The sequence below is a fragment of the Balaenoptera physalus genome (genome assembly GCF_965194825.1).
Source record: "Balaenoptera physalus genome assembly, chromosome: 10".
Lineage (NCBI taxonomy): Eukaryota > Metazoa > Chordata > Mammalia > Artiodactyla > Balaenopteridae > Balaenoptera > Balaenoptera physalus.
The window spans coordinates 60,140,386-60,151,113 of record NC_138889.1 but is presented as its reverse complement, the minus strand read 5'-3'; the positions used below and the strand labels follow the sequence as shown (position 1 = coordinate 60,151,113).

Here is a 10,728-nt window from a genome sequence, read left to right as displayed (position 1 = left end):
GACCTTGGCACATTGAAAAACCCTTTTCCATATAACAGGGAAGGAGAGTGCTGCTATGAGGAAATGTGGGCCCAGTATTTTGCTAGACTTTTCTATATTTTTAAGAAAACCTAGTTTTATAGAGAAATCTGATTTTTAAATGGAGGCAAACTATTCAGATTTAAAATAAAACTGTTCATCACAAGGAAAAATTTTTTCTTTCTTTTTTTTTGTATCTATATGAGATGATGGATGTTAGCTGAACCTTTTGTGGTAATCATTTCTTGATTACCACAAGCCATTTCATGATGTATGTAAATCAAGCCATTATGTTGTATACCTTAAACTTATACATTGATGTATGTCAATTATTTCTTAATAAAGCTGGAAAAGAAACCTGTTGGTGAAGTGTTAAGGAGTGAAGTGTGCTGATGTCTTCAAGTAGCTTTGAAATGCATCAAAAGATGCATCGTTGTGTGGATAGAGGGATGGATACATATGTAATAAAGCAAATAGAGCAAAAATGTTAATTGCAGGATCGAGGTGATGAATATATGGGTGTGCACTGTACAATCCTTCCAACTTTTCTGTACACTTGAAATTTTTCGTAATAAAATGTGAGGGGAAATTTTTTTAATTGAAAAAGAATTGTTTTAATAGATTTTTTTAAATTTATTTATTTATTTTTAGCTGTGTTGGGTCTTCGTTTCTGTGCGAGGGCTTTCTCTAGTTGCGGCAAGCGGGGGCCACTCTTCATCGCGGTGCGCGGGCCTCTCACTATCACGGCCTCTCTTGTTGTGGAGCACAGGCTCCAGACGCGCAGGCTCAGTAGTTGTGGCTCACGGGCCCAGTTGCTCCGCGGCATGTGGGATCTTTCCAGACCAGGGCTCGAACCCGTGTCCCCTTCATTGGCAGGCAGATTCTCAACCACTGTGCCACCAGGGAAGCCCCAAAAAAAGAATTGTGAGCCACTATTGTGACTTCTGTTACAAGTTGTGACAGACTTTATGAAAGTGAGGTAGAGGTAAATGGGTTAATAATATAAAGGTCATTAAACAGTTCTTAGGGGGAAAAAAAACAGTCCTTAGAATATTTAATACATATTAGATACTATTATTATTATCATTTGGAACAGAGGAAATGGACATAGATTGGAAGAGATAGGCGCCTCAATGAATTTCATTGAGGGCTTTCAGCTGATTTGCATTACAGCGTAAAGTGTAGGGACCAGGGTTCTATGCATTTGTTGTGTGAGCTTATGCCTGTAATTTCCATCTCTGCGCCGGCCGTTGCTCGTTTTTAAACTGATGAGAATTTGACTCTAAGCTCCCTTGTAGTTTTTAAGTTCCGATTGATCTGATCCTGTTTCTGCCTATAGGTGTCTCCATTACTCTTCTCTTTCCTTTTACCTCCTTCCTAAAGTAAAAACTACATTTCCCATGAGCGCCTACAGGCGTCGACGTCGCGCAGTTCTTTGTCGTCGTACAGCGCCCTTTATCCGCACTTCCGCCCACTCGCCACTTCTTTTCCTTTCGGCGGCGCGTGGCGGCAAGATGGCGGTGCAGATATCCAAGAAGAGGAAGGTGAGACACACAGGGGCCCGGTTGCTGGGAACTTTGGAGTCCCGCGGTCAGGAGCTTCTCTGGGTGCCGTCGCGAGCCCCGCGGCTCCTTGCCATGCCTCGGGCAGTGGCTGGGCCGCGTGGCATTCCCGTGGGCCGCGGATGGAGGTTGATTGAGCGCAGGCCCGAGCCGGGCGAGCGCAGTATGGTGGGGATGGGAGAGAAGAGATTTCTGCCGGTTCCAGGCGGAGAGCAGAGGTGAGCACCGGGGACCCCTCCTGCACCGGAGAAGGCGCTTGTGAGCATTTCTTGGTCAATCAATAAAACTAGTAAACGTGTGGTGTTTTGAGGGCATGAGCCATTTCCCTCGTCTTAACTGTGGCTTTGGGAAAGGGCGGTAGCAGTGTATTCTTGCCTTTTTACTAGTCCTGTCGGGGTGCAGCCTTCTGACCCCAAGGACCTCCGTCGGGAAGGTTACTGACATTTTCTTGTTCCATCTGGGGCCAAGGAAAAGTTCTGGGGAAATGGAGGGGGGACCTGGGGAAAACGCTTCCTTGAGTTTAATTTTTTGCTTTTCCATGGGAGAGAAGTGTGTAAAGTGCATTTGCTTTTAGACAGTTTGCCATTTTGTGTACACATAACATCGATGCTAAGGTGAAATCCACACGCTTTTGTGAGTTAGGATTTGCCGACTTTGTGAAACACCTGGGAATAATTAAGGCAATAATTAAGGTGACTGGGATTCTTCTCATGGGCCCAGTTGTGTCTACAGGTGAGACTGCTTAACTAAAGTCACTATCTGCTCTTTTTGCTGGTTGCAAACATAGTGTTCCTGTTGTGCTGAATTAGTTCTAAATGTGCCATTTAAGAGCAGTTTTTTGTTTAGCATGTGTACATGTAAATGACAGTTTTAAAACCCTTCAGTGAAGAAAAGATGACGAGTCTGACTGGAGGTGTTCTCTTTGTCCATGTGGCCCCTACTCTGTGCTGCGTTCTGTGGCACAGTTTTAAGGGCCCTGGGTCAAAGTAACTTCCAAAAGACGACCTAGAGGCATTTGTCTGAGAAGGGTTGCCATGTTCCCTCTGGAACAAAGGTAAAATAATCGATGATGGGTCATTTGTTGGAGGTGTTGAGTTTTGATGAGGGTTGCATTGGCTGAAAGGCTGGGCTAGAAAAAGTGAACCTGCGCCCACATCCTAATTTTGAATTTACTTTTTGGTTAGTTTGTTGCTGACGGCATATTCAAAGCTGAACTGAATGAGTTTCTCACTCGGGAGCTGGCTGAAGATGGGTACTCTGGAGTTGAGGTCCGAGTTACACCAACCAGGACAGAAATCATTATCTTGGCCACCAGGTAAAAATTCATTTTTTCTGGCCATCACCTATAATTGTCATCTGTACTAAGGTGGTCTGTTCTGTAAACTTAAGGGGACAACCAATGAACTTAGTCTTAGTGAATGTAATTTTTTTAAGCTGCATTTAGAAAAAAAATTAACTCTAGTTCTTGTCATCCAAAATTTATACTTGGCTTGTGTCAGATGAATGAGATTTTACTACCACACATGCGCAAGATTTAAAATCACATCTGGAATTTTACGAGAGCTGTGAATTGTCATTCTTTATTTTCCCCAGGACACAGAATGTTCTTGGTGAGAAAGGCCGGCGGATCCGGGAATTGACTGCTGTGGTTCAGAAGAGATTTGGCTTCCCTGAGGGCAGTGTAGAGGTGAGTGGTCCTGGTTTATGCCAGAGGTTCCTGTGGGCCTGGAAATGGCTCTTTAGGATGGTACTTCTGAAAACCCATATTATCACCCTGAAAAGTTATTTGTGATCAGTGAGTAATACAAATGGATTGGTATTTTGTTGAAGTTCTTCTAATAAGCAGGTAGCAGGATTTTACATTCACCTTGGGTGTAGTAATGATACATATGAGGGATTGGATGCCCCATCGGTCTCCTTGGTATGACCATAGAAAGAGCTGGGGGTGGGAGGGCAATGAGGACTAGTTCAGCCTATGTCACTGAGTGTGTGTTAGGTGTGGGCATTAGAAGTGCTTTAGTACTTGGGTAGTACAATGATACATAAAACGGCGTATGCTTGTATGATGGATGTACTAGTTGTTTTTTTTTTTTTTTTAAGAGGGCTTGAGTTTTAGCTCAGTTTTGTTTTTGTTTTTTTTAATCAATTTATTTATTTTTGGCTGTGTTGGGTCTTCGTTTCTGTGCAAGGGCTTTCTGTAGTTGCGGCAAGTGGGGGCCACTCTTCATCGCGGTGCGCGGGCCTCTCACTGTCGCAGCCTCTCTTGTTGCGGAGCACAAGCTCCAGACACGCAGGCTCAGTAGTTGTGGCTCACGGGCCCAGTTGCTCCGCGGCATGTGGGATCTTCCCAGACCAGGGCTCGAACCCGTGTCCCCTGCACTAGCAGGCAGATTCTCAACCACTGCGCCACCAGGGAAGCCCCTGGATGTACTGGTTTTTATTTGAAAACAGTGGCAAAGGTAACAAGTTTAAGGATGTCCCTTGTTTCCTTCTTAAAGCTTTATGCTGAAAAGGTGGCCACAAGAGGTCTCTGTGCCATTGCCCAGGCAGAGTCTCTGCGTTACAAACTCCTAGGAGGCCTTGCTGTGCGGAGGTAAGCGTCCTGAGATTTTTAATGGTTGTGTCCTTTTGTGGATCAGAATATCAGCATTTTGGTCATTTAGTAAATGAACTCTTTTTATGTGACAGGCTCGGTTAGTCTCTGAGGGTTTTAACAATAAGACATTGCTAATCCATGTCGTCACTGAACTGGAAGCCTAGTAAGAAAGACTTGTAAAGAATCAAATTTTTAAAGAGTGGTGGGTGCTCTGATGGAGAACTATTCTGGGTGTGCTTTGGGAGTAAAACAAAAATAGAACGGGGTGGTGCGGGGGAGTGGTTAGGGTTCCTTTTGAAGCCATTCAGATCCATTATGTGTTGTTAATTCTCTGGGGACTGTGAAGAGCTAAGACTCCTCCTTGATGAGAGAGCTTAAAATCTAGTCAGATTTCTGTGTATGTAGATAGTAACATGAGGAGTGAAGGACATGAGGTGGTTAGATTGGCCCTAGCGCTGGGCCTACTGGTAAGATTTCAGCTGGCAGTTCTTTGAGTAGTTCCACTATTTGTGGAGTAAATGGAAATGCCTTGCCCGGGTGTCTGGAATTTGTTAATACTTAACGCAGAGCCCTGGGAGGTTTTTCAGCGGAGGAGGGACGCTAGAGCTGTGCTGTAGACAGGTTGACATGGTGGCAGTGCTGTAGGCAAGGATGTGCAGAAGACTGCCCACCTGGTTTGAATGCCAGCTCTGCCGCTTAGAACAGTGATTCTCAGAAGTTTGGTCCGCGGGCCAGCATCACTGCCATCACCCGAGGAGTGGTTAGAAATAAAAATTCTCAGTCTCACAGACCTACTAGAGAATGGACTGGAGGATATGGAGAGGGGGAAGAGTAAGCTGTGACAAAGTGAGAGAGTGGCATGGACATATATACACTACCAAACGTAAAATAGATAGCTAGTGGGAAGCAGCCGCATAGCACAGGGAGATCAGCTCAGTGCTTTGTGACCACCTGGAGAGGTGGGAGGGAGGGAGATGCGGGAGGGAAGAGATATGGGGACATATGTATATGTATAACTGATTCACCATTGTAAGGCAATTATGCTCCAATAAAGATGTTAAAAAAAAAAAAAAATTCTCAGTCTCCAACCCGGGCTCACTGAATTGGGAAATGGGGGGTGCAGCCCAGCAGTCTGTCTTCATAATCCCTCCAGGTGAATTTTGCACACACCAAAGTTTAAGAGTGGTTCATTTTAACCTTGAGGCGATCCTAGTGTGCAGCCAAGGTTGGAAAGCACTTGGTTAGAAGGAACTTGGTGTGTTTCCCTGAGGAATTCCCTAAGATTAGGTGTGATGGGAGTGGAAGAAAGTTTCTAGCTCTTGGGTCAGGCTCTGGTCAAACTTATTCTCCATTAAAGGAACATTGAAAGTAGTCAGTGCAGGCTAATGAGTGTTTTTTCTTTAGCAGGGTGGGGTTGAGCAATCCTGTCTGGTGATAACACAAATGGCCATTTGTCTCTTGTGCTCCCAAAGGGCCTGCTATGGTGTGCTGCGGTTCATCATGGAGAGTGGGGCCAAAGGCTGCGAGGTCGTGGTGTCGGGGAAACTCCGAGGACAGAGGGCTAAATCCATGAAGTTTGTGGATGGCCTGATGATCCACAGTGGGGACCCTGTTAACTACTATGTTGATACTGCCGTGCGCCACGTGCTGCTCAGACAGGGTGAGCAGCCAGGAGTGCTTGGGGCAAGGGGCTTTTTAAACAGGTAGATGTGGTTTTATATACACACCTCAGTGTTTGGGGGATTTGTCTGGGAGTCATGGAGCATTTTTTTTGTTTAGCTTCATTGGAGAGAGTTGGTTTGTCCTTGTCTCGGCCACTGGTATACCCTTCAGTGATGACACGATGACGAGTCAGAAAGGGCACATTCTGCTCTTGGTCCTTGTCAGTGCCACGTTCTGTGGTGCTGTGCATGGGTTCCTTTTGCAAAAGTGTCCTCTTCATTGATTGATTAGAGGCATTTGTCTGAGAAGGGACCAGACCCAGGGCTGCTTGAGTAACTTCCTTTTTCCCTCCTGCCCTGTCCCGTCGTGTAGTGTGGGGGGTGATGGAACCATAGCTCCGTCTTAACTATGGCATCTTCTAGGTGTGCTGGGCATCAAGGTAAAGATCATGCTGCCTTGGGACCCAACTGGTAAGATTGGCCCTAAGAAGCCCCTGCCTGATCACGTGAGCATTGTGGAACCCAAAGATGAAATACTGCCCACCACTCCCATCTCCGAACAGAAGGGTGGGAAGCCAGAGCCACCTGCCATGCCTCAGCCGGTACCCACAGCATAATAGGTATGTCTGTAAGGCCCTCTTGGGGCAGAATAGGACCCTATTCCATTGTCCTTGTTAACACTTGTGTCCCACGCTGTGAGAGCACCTAGTGAATAAAAATTGGATTACACTTGCTTTACATGCGAGAACACAGGTTGCAGCCAGGGACTCATTTAACATGGTATGCTATTGGGAGGAGTGTGTGCCTTTGGTCTCTTTAAGATGTTCCTGCGTTTACCACTGTTTTAAATAAGAGTTTTTCTTTATTGTCCTCCCTTAACTTAAAATTTTCAAGGCACTCTTGCTGGTAATTAGCTGTTCTGAAGCAACCCCCTTAAAACAGTAACAACAAGCCTCTCCTGTGCCCAGCGCCTGTTGTGTTGTTTGTTTCTAGACATTCTTTGTGTATTAATTTTCATGCAAACCCGATATTCAGGTGTATTTTCTGTTCTTATTGTACTTTATTTGTTTTATTTGGTTTCAGGGTCTCCTTGGCCGCTGGATCTGGAGTCTGGATGTTGCTCTATAAAGACCTTTAATAAAATCTTTTTAAAAGACCTGTGGCCTGACTAGACTCTACATCCAGTATTCAGACTGATGGTCATGTCACTCCATGAGAGCATTGCTTGATAGATTCTTAGGGCTGTCTGGTTCACAGTGTTTGTGTGCTCTCCCTAAAAATCCTGTTGGTTTCAATTGTACTTGCGAGGAGAGGTCCAGAACAGGAGGACCCAGGCAGAAGTAACCAAGGAAGTATCTTGTGGGGGAGCAAATCTGGTGACGGTGATGGCTGATTGTTAACAGGACAGCGCCCTGATTGACTCAACCTGGAGTTCAGGGTTAGAGGTTTAGAAGGATGTATTTAGGATCATTTTCTCTATTACACAGAAAATATAATGACCATTATATTTTGGGTTATACTGTGCTCTAGGTGGTGTTCATTTCTAGGTATATACATTCTCATTTAATCCTCAACATCTCTAAAAGGGAATTTGATTGCGCTGCTGATGAAGGAAGTCTCATGCTCAGAAGTGAGTTTGCCTAAGCGTTACAGAGCTGCGATTAGAATCCACATTTCTATGTCCTGTTCTCTTAACCATTACACTCTAGAAAAGTATAAAGAACATTTAAATTACCTACAGTTTTCTCTGATATTTTGAAGGTGTTTGCTGATACGTATTTATTAGAAGTTGGGTGCTTTTCATTTATTCAGGTGAAACTAGTGAGGGACAGGCTGGCATAAAAATCCTACAAGATTAATTAGAGGTAGTGAATTATGTTGAGAGCACGCTGACATTATCTGTGTGTGTGTCCCCTTTTAACAGAGCCTTGGATGTTTCTACTGTCTAGAGAGTAACATCTCATTGTTTTTGTCAGTGTTAATGGAGTTGAGACCATGTCTCAGTAGTAGAAATACTTCTTTACAATTTTCCAACCACTGAAATAGCTAATGTGTTAATGTCCATTTACTGTGTTCCAGGGAGTGGGTTCATGTAAATGTTTTATCTTGTGGCTAGGAACTAGAGCCTGAGTACAAAAACATTTTTCATTTCCCTGTGCTTCCCCTTACCCTGGGGTGGCACATTTCCAGGAATGAGCCCTTTCTCAAGCAAAAGAAAGTTTTATGGAGAGGGCTGAGAGAGGTGGTTACTGAAAAATGTTAGCGTGTGAACTGAGCTAAGCTGATTTATTCCTGTATTTATTTCTGGGCTTATGATGTAGTTCATTTATGAGTAGACTGTTGGTAGTGAAACCATTTCAACTAATTTGAGCCTGTGGAGTAGTGGCGCTGGAAACAGGTTAAGACAGTTCTGGTCATCTAGGATCTTAGTGTCTAGTACTGGCATTGCCAGTCAGTTCTTTGCATATTTGATCAGGTGATCTTTTAAATTTATTTTCCTAGTGAGTTTTCTGCAAACTTAAAACTGGAGGTCAAATCTGTGATTCAGTAGTGCTGTTAACATCCCACCAGGTGGTGCTGTAACAGGAAAGGTGCACCAAAGTAGCAGCTTGGGGAGGGAGAAGTAAACTCATCGAAGTATAACACATGTGCAGAAAAGTATGCAAATTATTAGTGTGCAAGTATACAGCTTGAATTATCAGTGTGAACTCTGTCTACCCATTACTCAGAGGTGGAAGAGGGGTTAAATTAAGTGTTTACTGAAGAAAATCACGTAATGTAGCGCTGAGATGAGCCTTCCATAATCACAGCTCATCAAGAAGTGCAAACTACCTTAGAGGATGTCATCACTACCACCCCGAGATTCCCAGTGAATGATTTTTTCAGCCGTCCTTTTCTTTGCTCACTTCCTTTGAGGTTCAGGTTTCCAGGTGTGCATCTGACGTCTAACCTTGTGGCCAGACTCATGCAGGGGCCCCTCCCCTCAGTAGGCAAGGTGTTGATGCTGGTCAGCCAAGACCATGTTGTGAAATGGCCTTGGGACCGCCTGGTGGGAATAATGGCTGTTGGCAACATGGAAGCAAGTGCTGAAGCCTTCCATGGACTCTTCACCAAAAGGTTATTGTCAGGCTCTGAAGAGTTATTAGGTTCTGGTCATTAGGACTCCTGGCAGCTGGTGATGGGGGCCTCAAACAAAAGCTGGGTGCTGATTGAACCACTTGCCCATCAGACAAGGAAAGAACACCTGCTGGCATGGGAGAGTGTGGGAATAGGCCTAAAGGGCAAACAAAGGTTGGAGACCAACAGACAGCACTGTAGAACCAGGAAAGGCACAGGAACTGGTGGGGTCCAGATGATGGTTAATTTTAGGGAGCTGGGTTCCACCCCCAGACAATCTGCTTTTGCAAACCACTGTTGAAAAGGCTGTTATAACCCACAGCAGAGTGTAGGCTTGGGGCTGGCACACCCTCCCATCTCCCCACCCCAGGTCAGTTAATCTCCACTCCTAGTTGGGAAATGAGGCAAAGGCTGTGAGGATGTCAGCAGAGAGAGTGGAGGATGCCTTTCTCCTGCAGAGCACATTACAAAGGAGACTCAGGGGGTTGTGGGGAGAAACTGGGCTTTGCAATCAGAGATCTGGGTTTAAATGCTGGCACCAGCACTGATTCACTGAGAGGATGACTTTGGACTTTTCTGATCCTCAGTTATCTCACAGGGCTGTTATGGGAGTTAAAGGAGATCTAAATATCAGTATGTTTCCCTACTATTTGTCATTTATATCATCTGGAGACAAGTTACAAGCCCAGGCCTTCAGGTCAGTCTGTCTGGATTCAAAACTAGATCCACAACTTTTAGCAGTACAAGCATGGGCACATCAGTTACATACCTGTGCCTCTGTTCATCTGCATGTTCTTAGCAGTGCCTGGCTCATAGCAAGTGCTCAGTAAATGCTAGCTGTTATTACTACCTACTTAGCATATCTATCCTCTTGGAAATCATTAATAGCTAACTTCATGGTAATGGATTCTCCCCATCCTAACTGTAAGGGCCCTGACCACAGGGGCCATGCTTTCTGCTTCTACAGGGAAGTGGGCATAGCTGGGCAGGTATCACTAGCCCCATTTTACATGGCCTTTTTTTGTGCCGTGTTTCATTTAGTGATTGTTTCTGAGCTCCAGTGTGGCTCCGTATAAATGAAGCTGTTGTATGTCAGTAAGGCCTGTCAACATCAGACCAAGAAAACATTTAGGTATCATTGATAGTCAACATTTTCTGTCTCAAAAGATAGTTTTTCTTACTATTTTCTCCCTAAGAGACATGAGATCTTGACATTATTTTATGAAATGGCTATTAAGCCTTTTCCCTATTTGTTACTAATCAAAGCTACATTTATTTATAACTTGATAAGCAGCATGACCATGGTGAGGAGATTATTGTTACATGCCCTGAGCCTGCTGTGGATGTCTCATTTAATCTTCCCAACATCCCTGTTATGGGCAGATTCCATTACTAACTTCATTTTATAGCAGTGTTGATTAACCCATGCAATACATCTTAGGCTTTGGAAAATACAGTTTGACCCTTAACAATGGGGGCATCAGGGGTGCAGACCCTAACTTAACAGTCAACTCTGTATATGCGGTTCCTCCATATCTGCTGTTCAGCATCTGTGGATTCAACTAACCCCGGGTAGTGTAGTACTATAGTATTTACTATTGAGAAAAATCCGCGTATAAGTGGACCGGTGTAGTTGAAACCCACATTGTTCAAGGGTCAACTGTACTTAGACTGTCTTAGAGAGATTACCACTTCTCATTTGAGAACAAGTAACATTAGGTCCTAGACTGGCAACAACTTATCTGATCCCAAACTCTTGTTTCTACGACAACAA

At 44.5% G+C, this 10,728-nt stretch overlaps 1 protein-coding gene across 1 annotated transcript; it reads left to right on the top strand.

Moving 5' to 3' along the window:
• The first annotated feature begins 1,415 nt into the window (after positions 1 to 1,415).
• RPS3 (ribosomal protein S3) lies at positions 1,416 to 6,993 on the top strand. The gene is made up of 7 exons (XM_082477857.1): positions 1,416 to 1,562; positions 2,765 to 2,895; positions 3,174 to 3,267; positions 4,079 to 4,173; positions 5,649 to 5,836; positions 6,261 to 6,457; positions 6,921 to 6,993. The coding sequence occupies exons 1-6, from the start codon at positions 1,419 to 1,421 to the stop codon at positions 6,452 to 6,454; spliced, it is 846 nt and encodes a 281-aa protein (XP_082333983.1). The 5' UTR covers positions 1,416 to 1,418; the 3' UTR covers positions 6,455 to 6,457; positions 6,921 to 6,993.
• Positions 6,994 to 10,728: the final 3,735 nt, after the last annotated feature.

What these genes read in the sequence shown, in the direction of transcription:
- RPS3 (XM_082477857.1), top strand. Translation starts at nt 1,419, where the DNA reads ATGAGCGCCTACAGGCGTCGACGTCGCGCAGTTCTTTGTCGTCGTACA. An exon ending in TCCCTGAGGGCAGTGTAGAG is followed by an intron (nt 3,268 to 4,078) that starts GTGAGTGGTCCT and finishes TCCTTCTTAAAG; the next exon opens with CTTTATGCTGAAAAGGTGGC. An exon ending in GGAGGCCTTGCTGTGCGGAG is followed by an intron (nt 4,174 to 5,648) that starts GTAAGCGTCCTG and finishes GTGCTCCCAAAG; the next exon opens with GGCCTGCTATGGTGTGCTGC.